This window comes from Dendroctonus ponderosae, unplaced genomic scaffold (genome assembly GCF_020466585.1).
Source record: "Dendroctonus ponderosae isolate FM_Combo_2020 unplaced genomic scaffold, Dpon_F_20191213v2 Dpon_F_20191213_306, whole genome shotgun sequence".
In the NCBI taxonomy this organism is placed as follows: domain Eukaryota; kingdom Metazoa; phylum Arthropoda; class Insecta; order Coleoptera; family Curculionidae; genus Dendroctonus; species Dendroctonus ponderosae.
In genome coordinates, this window is record NW_026018514.1 from 1 (window position 1) to 24,170 (window position 24,170).

A 24,170-nucleotide genomic window follows, 5' to 3' on the forward strand; every position below is an offset into this window, starting at 1 on the left:
AATTAGTGTTCCTCTTCAGACTTTATAACGAAAATGAAGAGAAAGAGAAGTGATTTCCGTTTTAGTATTATTGAGTTTACCATTAATACCGTTTAGTTTTTAAGTTCACATGTACCGTTTTCTATTTCGATTTTCATTTCTTAGAATTATTTGTGTTCTGTTTTATATTTTTTGAGTGAAAATATAAAGTTTCTTGAAAAAATCAACTTTGATTTAAATCGTGATTTTTTTCGAAAAAAGTTAGGTGATTTAAATCATGATTGAAATCACTTGAAGAAAAGCAAGCCAACCCTGGTGCAGCGTTTCTCTGCCTTGAAATTATCAAATGTTTAATTTGGCTCTAATTTTCTGGGACAGTCCAACGGATTTCATTTTTTAAATAAAAAACAGTGCACTTCTGCGAAGAAACCAAAAAAGTGTTTTTGATCCCAAAGAGAGAATTTCAAACTAATTTTTGGGTTGAGACAATCCATTGGCGTGCACAGTTGATTTTTCCTGGAAAGTATCAAATGTTAAATATGGCGACAATGTTCCGGGACATTCCAACCGCTCGTTTTTTACTCAAAAACAGTTGATTTCAGCAAAAACCCCAAAAGACCTTATCTGTTCCCAATTGCATGTAGACTTCGCGCAAAACTTCTTATAGCAAAAAATCCATTGGCGTTTACTGATTTTCTAACTGGAAAGTGCAGTCAAACAACTAAATAGTTGAGCAAAAATCGATGTATTTTCCACCGAAAGAAAGCGACAGTTCCATTTTCACTTGGATGAATATCGGCACCCGTTGCTGCTCTAGCTTGTTTAAAGTCTCCGATCTCATTCGCACATGGATAATATCCGCGCTTTTGGAAGTTCAAGCATAAACAAAAATATACAAAATTGATTCGAAAGTGGCTCCTTACTTCATTAGTTTACCAATCTGGATGGTCTGGACTGATCTGATTAGTATACTTGTACAAGCAGTTCGAAACGAAGCTCAATCAAACGAACACCCCGTTCAAGATGAACGCGCTCCCATTGGCAATTGTGATCTTGAACGCGATGATGATGGCAAAGTGCAGTAACAGTTGGTGCCACCAAAAGTGTCTGGCAATCAAGCAACCGAATTATCCAGATAACATCAACATTTATTTCGAATACAGAAGGGCCGTTCTTAAGGTACCGGCCGTTCGAAATCCGCCCTCAAGTAGAGTGTATCGGTTATCCAATGGAGAAATTATACCAGGTATGCTTAATTATGATACCCAGAGACATACATTTTTTTGGAAGCGCAAAGTACGTGGCATTGTTGCTAAAACCAATGGTGAGTTCTGGACAAAAACTGATTTATTATCAATTCCATTCATTCACTGTTAAGCAAGTCCAAAATTCAAATGTGTATACAGGGTGTTGCTAGATGCACTGGAAAAAAACGGGCTAAAGGCGCTTATTTCAAAGCTCAAGTGAAAGTGAATTATTAGTGGAAAACTTTGGGGCTTTAAAACCCAAAGACTTGGAAGTTTCATTAGATATAACTTTAAGGTGATTAATCACTAAGAATCGCGCTTTGAAATAACGCAAAATGCGGTTTTCTAACCCGAAAGGTTTTTCGGGCATGCCTTTTTCAAACTCACTCTGATAAAAAATTTGCAAATTCAGACGGAAGTGCGATTGAACTGAATTTTATGGTGTTTGTCAAGGAAACTGTGCTCGCTTAAATCCCGCAAAATGTGCTTTTCGGCCTCAATCGGGGTTTCGGGAATAATTCAGGTTTGAAATTCACTATGTAACAAAAGGGCGCTCTTAATGGGCACTTTGATCACAAAAAAATTGTATTTTAGAAAAATGCACGATTGAACTTAGTAGAATTAGTAAAGGAAAAGTTGTTGCTTTAAATGCCGCAACATGCGCTTTTCTAGCTCGATCGGTTTTTCGGCAACTTATTTTTGAAACTCATTCTGAAACAAAAGGGCGCTCCTAATAGGCACTCCGAGACTAAAGACAAAAAATTGGTACAAAATCAGAAAAATGGTTAGTTGATCTGAACTTTACGGCACTTGTAGAGACACATGCGCCCGTTTAAATCCCGTAAAACGCACTTTGCTACATCGATCGGTTTTTCGGCATTTTTTGTTTTGTTTTGCAAAAACCGCGTTTAAAAGTCACTCCGATGCCTCAGAATCAGGCTTTTTAGGCAGACATTTTTGAAACGTACTCTGCATGAATTGAATAATCAGATAATAAAAATTTTGTCAAATTTCAGAAAAGATTGCCAGTTAACTGGAATTTACAGTAAAAGTAATGGAAAATGCGTTATTTTAAAGGAGCTCGGTCTCTTTTGAAAAGTTATGTTTGAAACTCACTTTGTAGCAAAAAGCCTCTTTTAATAGGCAGTATGATGTTTAAAAATTTGTACAATTTCAGAAAAATGGGCGATTGAAATGGAATTTGATGGCATTTGTAAAGGAAACGGTGCTTGATTAAATGCTGCAAAAAGCACTCGTTTACCGCTATTGGTTGTTAGAAATTAATTTTGAAAACTGACACTCGCATAAGACGCCGCCCTTAATAGGCACTCTGTGATTAAAATTTGTACAATATCGGAAAATAGTGCGAGGAAAAAACTAAATTTTCTGGAATTAATAAAGGAAAATATGCCCTTTTGAATGCCAGAACACGCGCTTTTATACCTCGATATGCTTTTTAGGCAGACAATTTTGAAACCAACTCTACATGAATTGCCGCTCATAATGCGCACTCGGATAATTAAAATTTTGTCCAATTTCATCAAAAATTGTCAATGACCTGCAACTTAGAGTGTAAGTAAARGGAAATGCGCTCTTTAAATACGGTATCAAACGATTTTCGGAATCGATTTTATCGATACCGAATATCGATAATTTTTGAATCTCAGTCTGAAACAAATAGCCGCTCTTAAAATATAATTTATAATTTTGACTCGACTTTTCTTAATCAGGAAAGCGAACGTTTTCATAGGATTTGTATCGGTCTGAAGCCCCAGTAATTCTCCATATATGAGTATCGCTGGCGGATGAATCTGATCGGACGGTTAAGTGAAATTTTGACGATTTTTTATTTGCATCAAAACCGAAGAAGCTCAGTCTAACTTTGTGTCGATTTTACGAGGCCAAGCAATAAAACATTTTTTATAAGTTTGGCACAGATGCGAAGCCCAACTAATTCTTTATGAATCAGCGTGGCTCGCGGATGAACCGCAGAATAATTCGATTTTTTACGAATTTTTATTGCCATCAAAACCAGGAAAAATGACAAACTCGCTCTATGTTTTAAGTTTGTGTGGATTCCGCACGCTTATAGAGCCAAATATTTTCTGCACTTTATACGTTATTTTAAAGGCCCATTAATTCCCGATCTAAGAGAGTGAATTGTAGATGGAGCTGATATTAAAGCACATTTTGAGGAATTTTTAATTTTTATACGTTATTTTTTATGGAGAATTAGAGATGGCAGTGAAACTATCTGGAAACGACTTTCAATCGAAAAGTCGCATTTTTTTTGAAAAATCCACTATTCTTTTAGTGTTTGACAGCATCCCAAAAAATCTTCCGAAATTGACATACAGGCTGGCAATTTTTTTATAGAAACGGGGTACGAAATTTGTTCCCAATTTTTTTGACCAACAGCCACTTGCCTCCCCTATTGACATCCTAATAGCATGGAATCTACCGAGTCTTAGAAATAAGTGATGCAAATTCAAGTTAATTCGGAAACCATTGCACATTTTTAGGCGAGTTTGAAATGTTAAATTTTTTGCGAGTTTGCAGATTTTTTACTTCCTTCTCGTGGCTCAGACAGAATTTTTTTTAAAATCTGCCAGACTCGATTTGTTGTGTGACTATTCCATATGTAAAATGAATCCAAAAATTAATTTTTTGGATTAAAAAAAATTATCAGAATTTTTTTCAATCTTCACATTTAATTTTTTACTATAAAACAAAGCGTTCTATAAACAAATCATTTTCCAAAACATTCCGGGCTTGCACAAATGCATCCAGTCCTAATTATTTGTGCCCTTAGTGTAGTTTTGAGGAAAATTGCAAAAACCAGATTTGCAGAAACCTCAACATGCACGAGATCTTCCGCATCTCATAGAGCTTCTCAATCCACCCAAATTCAGTTTGCATCTGGCAAAAATTGGTTTCATATGCATTTTCGCATCTTAAAGTTGCACAGTGCGTCTAACACCCTGTATAGATATAAAATGCACTTTATATGGCTATTTGTGGACGTTAGAACAAATATTATTGAAACTGCATAAGTTTATTTTGAATTTTCAGAAGTGACGCTGCGTGAATATCGAGTTGAGCCTCAAGAAGGTAATAATGGTAATACAATTCATCACACATACTTTATTACTGCCACTCAAAAACAATCAGCTTTTCGGGATTTTGTAAAATTTGGCTCAGATTTAATCGTAGGTTTTTCGACTAAAGACGATTAATTAATGAAACTTAAAATAAAAACATATAACTGTTTACTAGTGCTGGAAGTCTCTAGTGACACTCGTAGATGCCGCTTGTAGTAGTAAACTTTGCCTTAAAACGGCTGGTTGGTTGGGGTAAGGGTGGAATATGCACCAATTTAAACCCCCAAATTATGGGACAAATCAATTGAATAAAAATGAGTAATTTAAGTTTGATTGTTTCATTTTCAGCCATGTGTAAGTCGGCTGAAGTGCGAAGCACGAAAAATGCAGTCAAATGTAAACCACGCCCATTTATTCTTGACTTGGTATCTGATGAAGGACAAGTAAGTGCTTTGTAAAAATGGATTTTTTTCTTTATTTAACGATGAATGCGAGAAATCCGACGCCAGAATTAATCGGCTCTAAATGAGATTATTCACAATCGCTTTCTTCATTTAAAAAATTGTAGCTTTTAAACGAGAAGAGATTGAATGACGCTAATTAGGAAATATATTTGGCACACCCGCGCGGTAATACCCGAATAATTTCACTTAATTTGGAAGACGCATTGAGGAATTAGCAACTTTTCTAAATTGATCTCGTCTAAATGTGATTATTCACAATTGTGCAATTTTGAAAAATTGTATCTTTTAAACAAGAAGAGATTGAACTGTGCAAATTCGGATATATGTTTGGGATACCCTGTTCTCCATACCCAAATAAGTCAATTAATTTTGACACAGGCACACCGAGGAGTTATAAATTTTCAAATATCTGTTTTATTGAAATGTGAAAGAGTTCGCTTGGGCATTTTCTCCTCAAAAAAAAGTGTAGCTTCTAAACCAGGAGGGACTGTCCATTCGAAATTGGGAAATAGATTTGAGACACCCGTGCTTTAATACACGAAAAATTTCACTTAATTTGAAAGGCACCTCGAGGAATTATACATTTAAAAAAATCCGTTTTGTTGAAATATGATTATTTTCAGTTGTACATTTCTTCATTTAAAAAAATTATGTCTTCTAAACCAGAAGAGATTGAACGTCGAAAATTCGCAAATATATTTGAGATCCCCTTCCGTCCCGATTCAGAAAAAATCACTTAATTTGGACTGTACATCAAGGAATTATAAAATTTCAAAACTGCGTCTCGCCGAAATGTGATCATTTTCAGATCTGCATTTCTGCATTTAAGAAATTATAGCTTCTAAATCAGAGAAGTTTGAACCGCGCAAATTCGGTAATCAATTTGAGATACCCGTGCGTCTATTCTCGAAAAATTGCAATTATTTACTTATGGAGGAATTAAAACTTTTGAAAAATTTGTCTTCTGGCAATGTGATTACTTTTAGTTGGTTCTTTCACAAGTGCCTGGCCCAAGGGTAGTTTTCGAATCACCGATAACTGCAATGTTGCCGAGGCTGATGGCGTGCATAAATGAGTGAGGAGTGCGATACCAGTGAGGCCTAAACAAAAAAATGTCCCTTAATTCTGAAGTCATGTTGAGGAATTATAAATTTAAAAAAGCCGGTTTTGTCCAAATGTGATTCGCGATTGTACAATTCTTCAATGAAGAAGTTGTAGCTTTTGAACCAGAAGAGATTGAACAACAAAAATCTCCAAATTTATTTCGAACACCCGTGGGTCGACACCCTGAAAAGTGCGCTTAATTTTTTCACGTTGGGGGATAAGTCACGTTGGGGAATTATCAATTTTTAAAAATTGCTATTCTCCAAAACAAATTCCAGCCAAAAGCTCGATTTTCGAGACTTACATCTAATAATTTCATATTTTTTTCGTTAACTTCGCAGCTAGGCGAAAAACACTAAACAGCGAAAAGTTTGTAAATTAAACATAAAATCGCTGTTAAAAGATTGCCAGTGCGCTGCAGCAGATTGAGGAGGAAAAATAATATCGTGTATTTTCTGCAAAGTCGCGAAAAATGTAAGGCTTACAACCCAACTACTCAACTGGAAAGGAAACTGTCCACTATTTGCAATAAAGACGCATAATTTTCCCAAGAGTCCATTTTTTACAAGAAAAATTATTTTCTTCAAAAACTGTCTTCAAACGCCCCTCATTTTGTTGCAGCTTATTCCAGATAAAGCGGCAACTCAACTGTGCATGGGATTCTGCAACAAACGCCTTAAAGTGCCGAAGATTTGCAAATCGGTAAAATACGAAAACGTGTCGGTTCCAGTGCAGGTTTTAAGAAAAAATCGTCACAGTTACTGTTCGACTGTTTTAGTCCCCAAAGACATCAAATGCAGCTGCCAATGCGCCATTGGCGCGGACAGTTGCACATCGAGGCAAACATTTTCGAAAAAAACCTGCAGCTGCAACTGCAGGAAAGAGGTGGGTTGAGTCGGAGCTGCACAAGAGGCGTGCATTCAAAATTGGGGGGTGTTTTTAGGAGAAAACCCAGTGTGAACGGAAGATCGATGAAGAAAGAAGAATGAGAGGCACAAGTATTCACTATTGGGACTCAAAGTCTTGTTCTTGTGAGTGTTCTCCGAAAACCAACTGCACGACTGGATTGGTTTGGAACGAGTCAATGTGCAGGTATTTTGATGCGAATAACGATCTTCAGCTAGTCTAATTACTGTTGCTTTTTCCAGATGTTTGTCCGCGAAAAAGGAGAGCAACGGCTGAAAACGATAAACATATCCACGAACATTTGTATCAAACTCCTATAAAAGTATATTGTATTTGCAACTTTTTATTATTCAACGATTTACTTACGATATTACAACTATTTCCTCCCTGATACACTGAGGCGACAATGATGATTTCGTCCCCGTCTTCCTCGTTAATTTGTCAATCTGTACGCGAAGAGGATTAAGAAAAATACGCAAACTCATAAATTAGATGTTGTCTGTAGGTACATGTGAGTTATGTAAATTTACAATCTTGCGCCGCCTGATAATAATGCTTCGTAACTCTTATATTGGCGTTTTCGTTAAGACTTCGCAAACTATTGCAAGGCTTGTTATATGTTAGATATCATAATTAAATAGCTTTTAATCGCTGCCTAAACAGATAGGGGGATTAACCAGTCACTTTTGGGTTGTTCTACTTGTATACAAATATGACAATTAGCGATGGCTGATTTTAAAATAGAACATCCTTCCCCATATACGAGTTTATGAAAATGTTTCAATTTCAGCTCATTTATATAACGATTTGATGGAAACCCACGTTGACTCGAATTTACAGAGGTGATAAAGGTGATTTAGACAAAACGTTTCGGTTCATACTATCGCCAACCATTTACAGGCAAAGACAAAAACGCTTCAAGACAGTATAACGCAAGTACTTTGCACTTTCCAAAGCAATCAAAGTTCGAAAAAAGTGCGTTAAGTGCGCACTTTCAATGGTTCCAAATGTTCAAAACAAACTCGCTTTCTATAAAGGTAAATAATTAAAATAGAGGCTTTGTAGAGGCTCTTTCTAATTAAGTAACTCTCCTAAAGCTTGGTTCTCATGGGTGCAGAATGCTTTGCGGACGCGGAGTGCGGAAAGTGTGTGCGCAGCCTACTACTACCATTACTACGCGCGGAAAAATTTACGCAGTTCACGGATTATTTTTCCGCATTCCGCCGACAGTGTTGGCATATCTTTCGGGAGCGAAACACGATCCAACTTTTTTTTCTACATGTTTTCTTGTCAGTGTTTTGAGGCGCATGAAATGAACGTTCAAAACCAAAAGTTAAATCTGCTTTTCTCTTTGTACGTTCTAAAAAGAAGGAAACAAAGACATCAAAATGAAATACGGTCGAATAGACGCCGCTAAACATAACCTTTCACTGGAGCATCACTAGAGATCTAGGAGGGCTTAGGTTTTCACATTCTTCCGCACGCAGATATTTTTTTCTTAACCGTCCACAGCCGTCCTGGCTGATTGCGCTTGCGCGTCTCACTGCCATGTTGCCGCTATGCTCATACTTGGTTTTTAATCGCCTGACCTTGCTGGAATAGCGACGCCCAACCTCAAAAAAACTCGTTTACTTTTCTTTAGTTAATTGTTTCCGGTTAATGTTTGTGTTGAAGCTGCAATCTTATAGGACACAAATTGTTATGCTGCATATTTTTATGATTTTTCATAGGCATGTATATAATTAAAATGAAGGTCATAGACAACATTCAAACATATCTGTTCATTATTTTAGAAAGCATAAAACAATAAAAAACAAACAAGATCCATGACTATTGAAACTCTAAGAATCCAAATCTTTACTGCTGGAACTAATTGTATAAATCACTAACGATGAAATTAGCATGAACTTCCGCAACAGCCACTGAACTAAAAACATGCTAGAATCCACAAGAAACGTTTTTCTGAGGTTATAATTTTGTTCGCAATGGAAGTATTAAACCGGCAACGCGGCGATGAGACGCGCAAGCGCAATCAACCAGGACTGGTGTGGACGGTTAAGAAAAAACATTCTGCGGATGGGCGGAGCTAACGCATCCGGCAAACTTCTGATTGGTCGGAAGCTTTTCTCATGAGAACCCGGCTTTAGTCTGCTCTTCTAGTTAAAGAGAAATGCGATATTTTCAGTTTCCTTGTTCATAATGCGCGAGCAACTGTTCAAAAAAATCGTCTCAACTGAACCTGAAGATGGACGTTTTCGAAATTCTGAGCTTACTTAAAAGAAAACCGGCTCTTTCAGTCTAATAACACCAATTGCTCTGGTGTGGGAAAAATCGACGTTTTTCGCTTGACTTTTCTTTGGCGTCTTTAGGGCAGGGGAGCACATCTTCAAAAAATTCTCCAAATTGAATCTGATGAGCCAAAATTTTTGTCGATTTGGATCTTTATGGAGGCAAATGTGATGTTTACATTGAAAAAGTCCGCATTTTTCTGACGGTCCTACTTCACGGGAAATGCCGAGTTTTCTTCTTTCTCTGTTCATAATGCGAGGGCAGATGTTCAAAAAATTATCGCTAGCGAACTTGAAGATGGAGTTTTCCGAAACTTTTGCTTCGCACAACAAGACAAGTGGGATTTGTAATCGACTAAGAACTAATGCTCTGTCTGCTCCCATTTCGCAAAAATCCGATGTTTTCCCTTTGCCTTTCTGTGGCCTATGAGTGCCATAGGAGCACATTTTGAAAAAAAATTCCAAAGCGAAACTTAAAATGCACGTTTTCGTCAATTTGCACCTTTATAAAGCCAAATACAGTTTTTACAATGAAATTGTCCCCGTTGTTTTGTCTGTTCTAATTCAGAAGAAGTGTGGTGTTTCAGATTTCGTGTTCATAATGCGGTCGCAAATGTTTAAAAAATTCTCAGAACTGAACCTGAAGATCACATAAAGGAAAAAATGCCATTTTCAGTCCAAAAACTCCCATTGCTCCAGCCACATTGGTTTATGCAAAATTTGGTGTTTTCGCTTTTTCTGTTCATGATGTGGGTGAAAATCTTCCAAAATTTTCGCAGCTTAACTTGATGATATAGATTTCCCAAACTCTTGGTACTTATATAGCAAAAAATGTCCATTTCAGTCAATAAACAACAACTGCTCTATCTGCTACGATTTAGGAGAAGTTGGCGGTTTTCACTTTACCTTCCTTTGGCCAGTAGAAAAAAAAAATTTCAAAATGATGCTAAAGATGAAGATTTTTGTCGATTTTTCTTTTCATAGAAGCAAATGCGCCGTTTACAATGGAGGAACTCGCGTTGCTCTATCTGCTCTACTTCCCGAAAAATGCCGTGTTTTTACTTACCCTGTTCAAAATGCGGGCGTAGATGTTCAAAAAATCCGAAACTCTCACTTCAAAACCAGGAAAATGTCCTTTTCAACTCAAAAACAATGACTGTTGTATCTGCTCTCATTTAGGTAAAATCCAGTGTTTTCACTTCGACTGTCTTTCGCCTCTGAGTGAAGAAGGGGGCAAAGTTTTAAAAAATTCTCCAACGTGAACCTGTAAATGCAAGTTTCCCTTCATTTGTACCTTTATAGACGCAATTGCACTCTTTACAATGGAAAATTTGCATTGCTCTACCTTCTCCACTTCAGGATAAATGCTGTGGTCAAAAGGTACAAAAAAATTGTAATTAATCCTGAAGATGGTGACTTTCGAAACTCTCGCCTTACAAAGTGGGAAAAGAGTCCTTTGCAATTAATTAACAAGTGCTTTGCCTGCACTTATTCAGGAGAAGTGATTGAGATGCGAATAAATATACAAAAAATTCTCCAAAATAAACCTGAACACGCAGGTTTTTCTCAATTTGTAGGTTTGCAGACACAAACCTAGTGTTTACAACGAAAAAATCCCCGTTGCTCTATCGGCTCTAGTTGCGAAGAAATGCTGTGTTTTCACTTTCGCCGTTCATAGTGCGGGGGCAAAGGTTCTGACGCAATTGAACTTGAAGATGGACCTTTCGGAAACTCTCGGTTCATATAAAGGCCAACTGTCATTTTTGGTCCAAGAAAACTCCTTGTTCTGTCCGCTTTGATTTAGGAGAAATTGGCTGATTTCGCATTGCATGTTTATGATTCGGGAGCAAATTTTCAAAAAAAATCCAGCAACTGAACGTGAAGGTGGACCTTTCCAAAACCTGCCGTGCATATAACAGGAAAAGTGTCCTTTCCAGGCAACTAACACCGATTTCTCGATCTGCTCTCATTTAGGAGAAATCGGATGTCTTCACTTTGCTTCTCTTTGGCCTCCTATTGGCAAGTTTGCGAGCTAGTTTTCCAAAGTTCTCCTCAAAAATGTTGGTACATGTAATCGGAAAAGTACTCACTCTCCACAAAAGTACCAAAGGAAACCAAATTCAGCTTCTAGTTTCAAGTTTAAAGTTAAAGGTACCATTGAACCGTCGTAAAAAGCATGGGTACTTATGAGCAAAAATATTTCAGTTAGAATCATTTTTAGCGACAACCTGAAAACGGTTGGATATACTGTCAACCGAAACGTTGTGACAAAAACATATTTACAAAGTTTGACTGCCAAGCGAGTAACTCATTTTTGAATTGATACGAAAGTCTGAAACTTCCATTTTGGATAATCCCTTCCATTAATTAAATCACGTGAGATGCAGATGGATTTTCGCTTTAATAACGGCGTATCTTTGGCGTCTTTTATTGTACACAATTTAGATTAGACAAATCTTGTAAATTGAAGTGATTATCCATCGGATTATGTGCTTTCCATTTCAAGGAAGATTCATCAGGTAACTATTTGCTTTTTTCGAAATTTGTGGTAACGATGATGCGCCAGAATGCTTCGAATGGTCTCCATGCTGAATCTAATATCTGAGAGAAATTGCGTGTAAATACCGTCCAGAAACTCAGGAATTAAAAGCACAACAACAAGATAAGTCGTTCGAGACAACGTAAAAGAATCGCTCTTGAGTTTCGGGGTGAAATCGAGGGCAGGATAACCGTCCCAAGAGGGCTGTTTTGCGGAACTGAACAGTTTAAATGTGTGACGAACAAAGCCAAATAACTTGGTCGAAAATATGTGTTTTTCCTCCAAGAGTTCAGATTATTTCTTTCCGGCTTTTCCGAGACAAACAAGGGAAAGTTTCAGCATCGAATTGAACACTGTGAAACTCACAGACGATTTTGACCAGCAAGTTTATCCAGTTGAATATTGAATGTTGTTGCCACTTGAGGTAAATTTTTCAGTCGTTCAATTGCGGCTTAATGTAAAAATGTACAACATTTTCTGGGGAATTTTCTACATCTTCAACCACTAAATTGAAGTTGTAATTACTGTCTTTTGTTTTTTTTTAAATTAGAATGTTTACGTTGTATGAACATTTCGAGTAGACTGGTTTTCACTGGCCGACTTCGGCAATTTGGACACTTCTAATCGTCGGAATCCTAATAACCAAAACTATGCGAAGTATTTGCACATGCACATTCATGCTTCAAATTTGAGTGGATTTTTCTCGGTTACAAAACACAACATTTTTATGAAATTTTAAATGGTTTTAAAGCCACATTAAGTTGCTATCGATCAGTGTTACCCCTGATCGGATACGATATTAACTGAGATTTGCAGGAATTTTTATTTGTCTCAACACCAAGCAAAATGACAAAAAGTCGCATTAATTTGTCTGGCTAAATTCGCCCACCATTTGCTTATGATTGTAGTGTTCAATAGATGGTTTTTATAGAAAATTTTAGATGCGCCTGAAACTGCCTCAGAAATACTGCCAAGTTATTCCAAGTCCACAATTGTAACACACATTTGTTGCTAAAATGTTCTATTCTTCTTCATAGAGAATACATACATACATATATACATACATACATAATACATAACCGGTCACTAGGTTCACCCGGTATCGCTTAGCCTATTTTTCCCAGCTTGAGTGTTAACAGCAAAAGTTATTTTTCCCTAATCCGCATTTGGCCATTCTCCTAAAATCTATTGAGAAGATCGAGTGCGAAATCCGGTGCGATTATTGTAAACTGTCAGTTTCACATTAAGGTGTAAATTTGAATGTTCACCACCCATCAGAGCCTGTACAAGATTTATCGCATTTGCCTTTTGGCAAGAAAAAGAGAATTGTTTGAAACCAACTGGAGCTGGTTGGGTTGTGTAACTTGTTTAACATGTGACAGTCTGTATTTGATGCCAACCAAAGCGGCAGGTCAGATTTGGATCGACCAGTACATAGAGCATTTCAATGAGCATAAAATCACCAATATTCACTTTTTTCCTAAAGTCAATAATGAACGAGTTATGGACGATTTTCCAACTTTCGGCTAAAAATCCTTGACCCATTTTTGCTGTCAAATCCAGGCCAATTTTTCACATTGGAGTCCGTTTGGAGATCCAAACCAATTGATTGAAATGCAAAAAAAGTTCCAGTTTTTTTGAAATAAGTCATCCTCAGGTCACATCAATCTTCTTTCTGAGGACACATAGTTCGTTAAATCGTTGCTTTGAATCTGCATTGGTTTGCAAACTTGCTTTTAATACAACGTTTCGGTTTATAATATCGCCAACCGTTTTCAAGCCATCGCTAAAAATGGTTTTAACTGACACATTTTTAACTGTTTGACTGCCATCAAATCATAACATAAATTTCTCCAAACTGCCGAAGCATTTTCGCATTTGCCCATGGTTTTTACGACTGTTTAATGGTACCTTCGACGTTATAGAAGCTGAATTTGGTTCCTTTTGGTACTTTTGTAGAAAGTGTGCACTTTTCCTTTTGCATATACCAAAAGTCACGAAAATTTCCCTTCTCATAGTAGATTTTTGAGGAGAACTTTTCAAAAGTGGCTCGCAAATTTGCCGATGCGACGCCAAAGAGAAGCAAAGTGAAGACATCCGATTTCTCTTAAATGAGAGCAGATAGAGAAATCGGTGTTACTTGCCTGGAAAGGGCACTTTTCCTATTCTATGCATGGAAAGATTTGTAAATGTCCATTTGCACGTTCAGTTGCGGGAATTTTTTGAAAATTTGCTGCGGCATCATAAATATGCAATGTGATATCACCCAATTTCTCCTAAATCAAAGCGGACAGAACAAGGGGTTTTCTTGGACCAAAAATGACAGTTGGCCTTTATATGAAGCGAGAGTTTCCGAAAGGTCAATCAATCAATCATATTCAGGTTCAATTGCGAGAACATTTTCCCAGCACTATGAACGAGGAAAGTGAAAACCCAGCATTTCTTCCCAACTAGAGCAGATTTTGGGGATTTTTGGGGACAGCAACGGGGATTTTTGCGTTGTAAAGACTAGATTTGTGTCTCTAAACCCGCAAATTCAGAAAAACCTGCGTTTTCAGGTTTATTTTGAAGAATTTTTTGTAAATTTATTCGCATCTCAATCAGAGACCACAGAAAGGCAAATTAAGAACACCGGACTTCTCCTGAATAAGAGCAGGCAACGCAGTTGTTGTTATTTAATTGCAAAGGACTCTTTTCCCAATTGGGAAGACGAGAGCTTTGAAAGTCACCATCTTCAGGATTGATTACAATATTTTTTGAACTTTTGACCCGCATATAAACAGGAAAAGAAAACACATTGCATTTATCCTGTAGTAGAGAAGAAAGAGCAATGCAGATTTTCCATTGTGAAGAGTGCAATTGCCTTTATAAAGGTACAAATTAAGGGAAACTTGCCTTTACAGGTTCACGTTGGAGAATTTTTTAAAACTTTGCTCCCTTCTTCACTCACACAAAACACGGCCTTTCTCGTGAAGTAGAGCAGATAGAGCAACGCGGGTTTCTTCATTGTAAACAGCGCAGCGTTCCTTCTATGAAAAAAAAATCGACCAAAATATCCTTCTTTAGTATCATTTTGCAGAAGTTTTTGAAAACTTGTCTTAAAGAGGCCAAAGAAAGGTGAAGTGAAAACCGCCAATTTCGCCTAAATCAGAGCAGATAGAGCAGCTGTTGCCGTTGTTGCTTGACTGAAAAGGGAACTTTTTGCTATATACGTACCAAGAGTTTGGGAAATCTATATCATATGAACAAGAAAAGTGAAAACACCAAGTTCCTTCTAAACCAGAGCGGGTGTTGCAATGGATTGTCTTTGACTGAAAAATACACCTTTACTTTGATATGAGCCCATAGTTTCCGAAATGTGCATCTTCAGGTTCAGTTGCGCGAATTTTTTCAACAGTTGCTTCCGCACTGTGAAAACACCACATTTCCTCTGAACCAGAGCAGACAGAGCAATGGAGATTTTTCCATTGTAAACACTAGACTTGCTTCTATAAAATGCGAATTGAGAAAAACTTGTCTTTATAAGCTCACTTCACAGTTTTTTGAAAATTTGCTTCCTTATCACTCAGAGGCCACAGAAAGACAAAACATCGGATTTCTTCTAAATGAGAGTAGACAATGCAATGAAAACATTTTTTCAAAGCGCGAAAACGAATTTAATAACTGTGAAAATTTCTGCGTTTCAGTGGTTTTAAAACGAGCTTGAATCCGTTTAGTGAGGTTGATAAATGTTGTTCTGTGAACTGATGTTGAGCAAGCCCTTCGAAGTTGTTTGCTTTGGGTTTTTTTCAGCAGAAATATCAGCTCGAACCACTTTAATACCCGTCTATTTATTTTCAGTTATAAACATTGCCTACGTACACTCAGATCCGCTCTATTGGAATATTGGAAACATCAAAAGATGATAACGGTATTACGGTAATCCTCAACCCTTTGTCGGCCAGATATAGTTCGACTCGATAACTCGTTTGATATATAGATTATTCGTTGAACATGCCGACAAATCCCAAACACAATTTCTGACTGAATATGACGAATCAGAAACGTGAGTTTTTCCATAAGATGCTGGAAGAGAATAGTGGGGAAATTCGATTCTGGTGTTTTTTTTTGGCTGGCAAACTGAGACAAAACTGAAATAATCCTGGCAAATATATGGCACAGACTGAGACTGAGTTTATTGATTTATAACGGCCGTTTATTCAAGTTTATCTCGGATGAATGAATGCGTGTTCCGATGAATCATGGAAACGCGAAAAAAAAATGCATTTTATTCATGTCCAAGATTGGCCTACAGGCCGGAAAATGTCTCAACTGAACGCTGTTGTATACAAAAGTGTGAAATGCTTAACAGGTAAATATTTTACTATTTACCCAAGATACACAATACTGTTGATTTTCGTGTTCCTTGCGAGATAAAAACGATGTTTTACTTTGTAAAGTGGGTGCAGAACATGGGCCGCTCTCGACATTACCACTGGTGAGCTAAACCTACTTTATCTTGTTCGGAGTTGTGATAAATCTGCAACATTTGTGCGGAATTTTAGGCAATTTTTCACCCGATAAAAGTGGAATTTGGTGATTGCTTCATTCTCATAAATTGAGCAAGGAAATGGTTTTTTTACTCACTTTAGAGCCTTTTTGAGAATACCTTTTTTCAGTAGAAAACTGTGGTTGGTGGAAATTTGCCTTGCAGATGTGTTATTTTTCAATGGCGTCGAAGCTAAGGGCAAGACTATGGCAGTCGAGCAAGACGAAATGTTCGCAAGTAGAAACAAATTTATTAATTTTAGGAAAACCACTCGAAGATTTTGGACGCAATTTTTCCGGCTTTGGCAGAGAACCACATCCAATATTTTGAGATTCGGCTGTGGTTTCCATCTTCACCAGTAGCGCAGAAACAAACACTTTTCCAGATCAATTTAAATTAAATGATATGAACCAGTTTTTTTTAAACAAAAATTATTTTTTTATTTCCCCTCCAATTGTCTAATGTCTTTTGGTTTTCAAACAAAAATCATTTTGAAATTCCCTGTCCTATTGTCTAGAGAAAAAAACTCTAGAATTTTCTTGGTGCGACGCCCTGTTTAGGAAGCAAAAAATGAAACTTGTCTGATTGCATTTCGGTCTAAGGGCAAAATGGGTTCTTAGATGAAAAGCCTGCTGTTTCAAATTACGACAAAAAATGCTTTTTTATACTCCAACCGCTTAATTTAGGGCTTTCGCCTTTAGACTGCGGTTGCTCCAGTGGCGTCCAGGTTAGGAGCGAAACAATGGCAGTCAACCAAAAATTTCGCAAAAAAAAATTTWAATTGTGGGAAAACGACTGGAAGTTTTTCGATGAAATTTTCCAGGATTTGGCAGACATCCACAATAAATACGTTGAGATTAGGGGGGGTTTCCTTCTTCACCAGTGGCGCAGAAACAAGCACTTTTAAAGAAAGATCAATTTAAATTAAGTGCTACGCCACTGTTTTTTTTGCAACCAAAAATAATTTTTCAATTCCCTGTTCAATTTTCTAGACAAAAAGTATCTCGATTTTTCTTAATGCGACGCCCTGTTTAGGACGAAAAAAATTAAACATGACTGATTGCATTTCTGTTTGAGAGCAGAAAGGGTTCTTAGATGAAAAGTATGCCGTTAGAAAATGAGCCGGAAAATGCTTTTCTCTGCTAAAACCGCTCACTTCAGAGCTTTTCACCAAGAATATATTTCCTCAGTACGAAACTTTTACCGTTGGAAATTTGTTTTGCAACTGCGGTTTTACAGTGGCTTCCAAGTTAGGAGCGAAACAATGACAGTCAACCAAAAAGCTTACCAGAAGAAATTATTACTTAAAGCAAAACTATTAAGTGTTTTGGGATGAAACTTTTTAGGCTATGGCAGAAAACCAGGCAAAATTTTCAGATATTTTAGCACGGTTTCCTTCTCCACCAGCGGCGCAGGAACGAACACTTTACAGATCAATTAAAATTAAATTCTACATCACTGGGTTTTGTGTCAAACAAAACTCAGTTTTGCATCCCCTGTCCAATTTACTAGAGAAAAGCTGTCTAGACTTGTTTTGGTGCGGCGTACCGTTTAGAAGCAAATACTTAAATAAAACTTGATTGATTTTAAACAGTTTAAAAACTTGCTCTGTATAAACTGTAATGATTCGTGGCTTTACATAAATGTTCTAAATACGTGGCTCACCCTGTTGATTCCGCATGGGTAGGACTAAAAAAAAAAGAAGAATAAACTTGGAATCCTGAGCGTTTACTGGAAAACATTGAAATTGTATGCATTATTCTATTTCGCAGTTCGTGTACAGCAAACATTATTTATAAAATATATTTATTGGATGACCCCTGTCATCAATGTGCAATCAATTGTACATCAATAAATGTGCAAAATAAATTCAATTTTACTTTGCTGCATTCGTTCCTATGGTTAAAGTGATGGGTCACAGGTCCCCAATTGTACTAAATAACCTCTTATCTATATAATCTCTTGATAAAGAACCGTTCAAACTTCGAATAGGACAGAAGTTTAAAAACAATCTGTACATGGCAGAAATCTTATATTCTAAACTTAAGTGGTGCCTAATATTAAGAAATTGCACATTCGGCTTTGGGAGGGATGGCTGTACCTCATTCAATCACAATTAGGACTAAGAAAAAACTGTTCAACCAACCCAAATGATCGCAGTTCATGATTTACATATCTACATATTTTTTATGGTGGAAAATTAGCACTAATAAGCAACTATGGTAAAACCATCCGCATTAAACTGCGCTAGTCTTTCTCCATCTATTGCACTCGGTTCTAAAATTACCGGTATTTGCAAGACTTTTGTGTAGAATGGACAACTAAAATTCGGTTAAGTTTAAATATGTATTTGCAATTAGCAAATTAAATTGTCCTAAGAATGAAGTAAACTTCATCCTTTGCCGAGCTTGACTTACACCACTCTATAGATACACTAACTAATTACGCTAATAAACACTAATTTACGCACGAATTAAAGTTCGCATTTCAAAGTGTTTATTAGCGGGGTTCACTTGGGTTTTATGGAAAATTAAAAGGTGGTCGGATGGATTCCGTTGTCATTTAACAATGCAATGTTAAATGACACTTCTCTAAGAGCTCCGGCTCCATCGGGAACCTCCCGATCTGGCTGACTCTGCATAGCGCGGTTCTGCTCCTCCTTCTGTTTCTTTTCCAGCTTTCGGTCTTTTGCTCGTCGGTTTTGAAACCAGATCTTCACTTGCCGTTCCGACAGATTCAGGTCCAAGGCGATTTCCGCCTTTCGTTTGATATTTATGTATCGCGTGTTTAAACTGTACTCTTTTTCCAACTGCAATCGTTGATGGTCAGTGTAGACCACTCGGTACTTGTCCTTTGTTCTTGTTTTTCCTGCAACAAAAGTCTAGGTAAATACAAGATGTTCTCTTCAACAGGATATTGTGGGTGAAACACGGCCGATGGCCCAGACAAAGTAACTATTTCTCTGCTCTGGAGCTCTGTTGATATTCTTGGTCCCATTAGGACAATACATACTTTGTCAGGTGCTTGGGAGGGTCGTTATCTCCCTCTACAAACATTTGCCGACATTTTTCATCTCGCCGCACGCTAATCCCGCCTAATCGTCGCTATCGACTCTTATCAAAGGTAAATGATACAAAAGTCTCGTTTGCCGCGTTTTAAGTACACTTGGAACGATGCGATTATTTCTATTAATACGGGCAAACCATCTAACAAACTAAAATGGGATTTCGCTAAATTCAATTACAATTTTACACATTATAGCCAGCGAACAAGGGCACTGGTTAAGGAAGGGTGCAACTTTGAAAAGGATTTCCAAAACCTGAGGAGCTCAAAACTACTTTTGCCATATGTTTTTCAAAAAAGTCGCAAGCCATTAAAAAAAATGACACAGCAATGAGGTCTTCCACATTTATCAACAAGACTTTGATTTTTTAAATATTCAAATACTTCACTCTCTAGCTCAACTCGTTAGAGTCTGAGAAATTTCTGAAACCAGGCGGTCCAAAAGCCCTGAAATCAGACACGCTTTCTATTCCCTCATTGAAAAAATTTCCAAAATATGGCCGAAAATGTCCCAGAAATGAAAACTCCCGTAGTTAAAAAAATCAACCGATTGTTATGAAATGATGTAAAAAAATTTCCTCTAAAATTATTGTTTAAGGAAGAGAGTAACTTTGAAAAGATGACTGCGAAACCTGAGGAGCCAAAATAACTTTTGCCGCAAGTTTTTGAAAAAATTCCCAAATCAATTAGGAAAATGGTACAGTAAGTAGGTCTTCCACATTTATCAACCATACTGTGTTTTGTAAAATATGCAAATATTTCGCTCTCCAGCTCAGCTCGTTAAAGGCTGAGACATTTTTGGAACCAGGCGGTGCAAAAGCGCCGGCATAAAACATGTTTTCTACGCCTTCATTGAAAATTTTTCCAAAATATGGCCGAAAATGGGTGAGAAATGAAAATTTCCATTGCTAAAACACGAATCGCGCATTTCCAACGAAGCATTTCCATCTAAAATCATTGGTTCAGGAAGAGAGTAATTTTGAAAAAATGTCCGCGGCCTTATTAAAAATAAAAATATCAAGATATGGCATAAAATCTCACAGAAACAAAAATTTTCAAGCTTTGAAAACCAACTGAAAAAAAAATGAACGAAAACCAACCTAACTCTTGAAAACGATGTAAGAACTTTCTGCAAAACCTCAAGAGCCAAAAACTACTTTTGCCGCTCGTTTTTCAAAAAATGCTTAAGACATGACCGAAAATGGTGCAAAAATGAGATTTTTTCACACTTCTCAATTGGGAATTGCTTTGTAAAATAAAAAAATACTTGGCTTTCCAGCTCATGCTGTTAGAGTCTGAGATTTTTTGAAAACATGCCGTCCAAACACATTGAAATAAAACGCTCGTTCCACTCTTTTCTTTAAAAAAATTCCAAAATAAAGCTAAAAGCGACTCAGAAATCAAAAGTTACTCTATTGGATGCTTAGAAAAGCCAGCTTGCTCTATACAAAAGCAAAAAAAGTTGCTTTTTTACCACCAATAAAGGAAAAATCTGAAGAGCTAAAAAGCACTATTGACCATTGTGTTTCAAAAAATTTCCAAGGTATGACCAAAAAAAACACAACAATAAAAATTTCTGCACATATCAAGCTGACTTCCTTTTGTAAAATAAATAAAAAATGTCTTTCTAGCCCAACCCGTTAAAGTTTGAGAACATTTTGGAAACATGCTGTCTAAGCGCGTTGAACTAAATTCCAAAAAATACCCAATTAAGGCAAAAAATGTGTCAGATTTCAATATTTTCGTGCCTATAAATCCGAATTATTGCCCTATAAAATGATACAAAAAAATCACTTATGAGAAGCCCTATCTGAGAAAGACCTGTGCATTTGAAAACATATCTGCAAAACCTAAAGAGATAAAACGAACTTTTGATGCTTGTTTTTTATGAAGTTCCCAAGGCACGGGAGAAAAAAGGTGCAACATTCAGATTTTCCGCATTTATTAAGCAAAAGTTGTTTATAAAAATGAAAAATGTTCGGCCCTCCAGCTCAATCCGTTCGAGTCCGAGTAATTTTTGAAAATATGCTGTTCAAAGGTACCTAAGTAAAACGTTCTTTTCACACTATTGTTCAAAAAATTCTTTAAAAAAGCCAAAAATGTATCAGAAATCAAAATGTTCTATGCTGATAAAACCATGATTATTTTAATAAACAATACAACAAATTATTCCTTGGAAAAACTAATTAAAGAAGCGGCGTATAACGAACTTTTGATGCTTGTTTTTCAAAAAAATCCCAAGATGTAATTTGAAATGACACAAAAGCAGAATTTTCAACACTGTTCAAGCAGACATTGTTCTATAATCTAAAAAAACATTTCACGCTTTAGCTCAAAGTGTTAGGCAAAATTGTGAAAATATGCGCTCCAAAAGCACTGAAATAAAACGCGTTTCGCAATCTTTTATTTTGAAAAGCCCCTAAATTTCAGCAAAATTGTCCTAGAATTGAGCATTTTCGTGTTTGCAAAACAAACCGAACTATGCAAAATTGTATTTAAAAAATTTGCTGTAGAAGCACTAGTTAAGGAAGAGTGTAATTTTGAAGACATTTTTGAAGCAAACCCGAAAATTTTTTGAGAAAATTCTCAAGACCTGATCGAGAGAAGCACAGCAATGAGATTTTCCGCACTGATCCAGCAAACCTTCTCCTGAAAATTTAAAAATAATTGGTTCTCCAACTCAATCTGGTAGAGTACAAGACATTTTTGAAAATATGCTGTCCAAGCGTGCTGAACTGAATCATACGTTGCAATCCGATATTAAAAAGATTCCCCAAAATACTGCCAGAAATGATCATTTCTGAGCCTACTCTATAAAACAACAAAAACAATCTTATTAGAAGCACTAAATAAGGAAGGGTGTGACTTAGAAAACATTTGGGCTAAATCTGAAGAGCTGAAAAGCACTTTTGCTGCATGTTTTTCAAAAAATTCCCAAAGTGTGCTCAAAAATATTGCAAGAAGATATTTTTCAACAACTAGCAAGAAGGCTTCTTTCTGTCACACATAAGATTATTCGAGCTTTCAGTTCAACGCGATAGGTCCCGAGAAATTTGTGAGAATTCGCCGTCCAAACGCTCTGAAATGAAACCCGCTTTCCACTATCCTATTCAAAAAATTTCCAAAATAAGGCCAAAAATATTTCAGCAACGAAAATTTTGATGCTTACAAAACGATTCCAACTCTATAAAATGGTGTGGAAGATTTTCTTCTGGAAGCACTGGTTAAAGAAGAGTGCATTTTTGAAAAAATGTCTGCCAAACCTCAGGAGCTAAGAACTACTTTTACCGCGAGTTCTTCAAGAAATTGCCAAAGCTTGCTCGGAAGTGGCGCAGCATGGAAAATTTCCGTACTAATCAGGCAGACTTTCTTCGGTAAACTAGAGAAACAATTGGTTTTTCAGCTTAACCCGTTGGAGTGCAATAGATTTTTAAAAACATGCGATACAAACGCGCTGAAAGAAATCGTGTCATCCACTCCTATATTTAAAAATTGACAAAAGATGGAGAAAAATGTTTTCGATATTTTCTGCGTTTGCTCAAGAAAGCTACAAATAGATAGAAGAACATCCTTAATAGAAGTACTAATTAAGGATGTATGACTGAGAGAATGCCACTTGCAACAGCAGCCGCATAGTAGGCCCAAATGGCTCGACTGCGTGGTGCTGGGCAGGCCTATAAGCCACATTTCGTCGGTTATAACCAATATGTTTATTTTAAGCTTTGCGTGAAAAATATGTAAAATTTTCACTTTTTTCTTTATGTGTATGTTTAATTCGGGCTACTTTAGATGGTATGACCTAGCCTAATAGCAATATTTTTTCCTTGAATTGAATCCATCAATTTGGCAGTGAATAAATAATGCTTTGGAGTTGATATCAACAATATGTTATAAAGGAAAAGTGACGTAGCCAATCACGCCATTAATCGGGCTTCTTATGTATGCAAAATTCAGGTTTTATCTCCTTTATGAACAGTGCGGATTAGCAAATTAAATTTGAATTGATTTATTCAGCAGACGAGCAAGATTCAGTTGATTAGTCAAAACCGAATGTCATTCGGCATCCTATTTCTGAATGGTTTCGACTGAAATTTATTACTTATTTTGAGGATTTTTGTCAAGCAACGCTGACATGATAAACACATCTATTTCCTTTGTCAATAGTCGCAATTCGCAGACAAGTAAATACTGCTGTTCATTCACGTGATCTGGCAAAAATCCCATTTAAATGAGAGCAGTTGGCCCTATCAGAAAAGGGCCATTTTTCACGACGCTTAGCGGTTAACAGGGGCTCGAAAAGTCGACGCCTGGCGTCGTTCAGCAATCCTGTATCGTTGTGTAATTGCCATGGTGCGGCTCAGCCCCTGTAGTTTGAGGTTATGCGTCCCTGGGGCTCCATTGTCGCTATTACTCTGTGTCGTTTCAGGTCTCAGTGGCGGCAACCGAATCTAACGGCCCTCCGTTAATTCCACATTCGCGATTTATCTAATATGTTTGTCTGTCTGGCCATCGTTTCTCTATCTGCTTCAGGCTCTGCTTGTTTTGCCACAACTGACAACATCTTTGCCTTTTTTTTTAGTATACAGGGTGTTGCAAATGGTCTGCAAGCGTCGTGTGCATGCAACTTCTATGCATCCAACTTGAATGAATGGGTTTTTCCTTGATTTTTTTTTGAGAATTTGGGTATAAAACCAACGAAAACAGAACATAAGCCAAAATAAGGCCCCAGCTTAATGGACGGTTTTCACAATTTGCTTTCGTTTGGTGGTTCATACAGCGGCTCAATTGCAGAGCATCGCCTTTTATTTCTTTTCTTAAAAACTGGGGCAGATACGAAAAAATTGCAAGAGAGTGAAAATGTTGCCCATGAAACGCACTGAAGATCACATGATTTTTATCCGCCAGTGGCGTGCGGCTAAAAAGTTGTGGGGGAATAGTAGGTACCCCCTTG

At 37.0% G+C, this 24,170-nt stretch overlaps 2 protein-coding genes across 6 annotated transcripts; one reads left to right on the forward strand and one right to left on the reverse strand.

The window, feature by feature from the left end:
• Nucleotides 1-900: 900 nt before the first annotated feature.
• On the forward strand, nt 901-7,140 carry LOC109543442 (balbiani ring protein 3). Of its 5 annotated transcripts, none has more exons than XM_048665326.1 (6): nt 901-1,225; nt 4,299-4,337; nt 4,676-4,770; nt 6,517-6,780; nt 6,839-6,987; nt 7,044-7,140. In XM_048665326.1, exons 1-6 carry the CDS (start codon nt 1,003-1,005, stop codon nt 7,075-7,077), a joined length of 804 nt encoding a protein of 267 aa, XP_048521283.1. In that variant the 5' UTR covers nt 901-1,002; the 3' UTR covers nt 7,078-7,140. The 5 variants fall into 5 exon arrangements, with proteins under 5 accessions (XP_048521283.1, XP_048521280.1, XP_048521281.1 ...); XM_048665323.1 differs by having other exon boundaries at nt 904-1,303; nt 4,299-4,346; XM_048665324.1 differs by having other exon boundaries at nt 905-1,303.
• An 11,546-nt stretch (nt 7,141-18,686) lies between these two features.
• Nucleotides 18,687-19,024, reverse strand: LOC109540484 (homeobox protein CHOX-CAD2; the record flags this gene model as incomplete). Its single annotated transcript, XM_019908933.1, has 1 exon — nt 18,687-19,024. A coding segment is annotated over one exon (338 nt), but the record flags the coding sequence as incomplete, so codon positions are not given.
• Between the last annotated feature and the right edge of the window lie 5,146 nt (nt 19,025-24,170).

What these genes read in the sequence shown, in the direction of transcription:
- LOC109543442 (XM_048665323.1), top strand. Translation starts at nt 1,003, where the DNA reads ATGAACGCGCTCCCATTGGCAATTGTGATCTTGAACGCGATGATGATG. An exon ending in CATTGTTGCTAAAACCAATG is followed by an intron (nt 1,304 to 4,298) that starts GTGAGTTCTGGA and finishes TTGAATTTTCAG; the next exon opens with AAGTGACGCTGCGTGAATAT. An exon ending in GCCTCAAGAAGGTAATAATG is followed by an intron (nt 4,347 to 4,675) that starts GTAATACAATTC and finishes TTTCATTTTCAG; the next exon opens with CCATGTGTAAGTCGGCTGAA.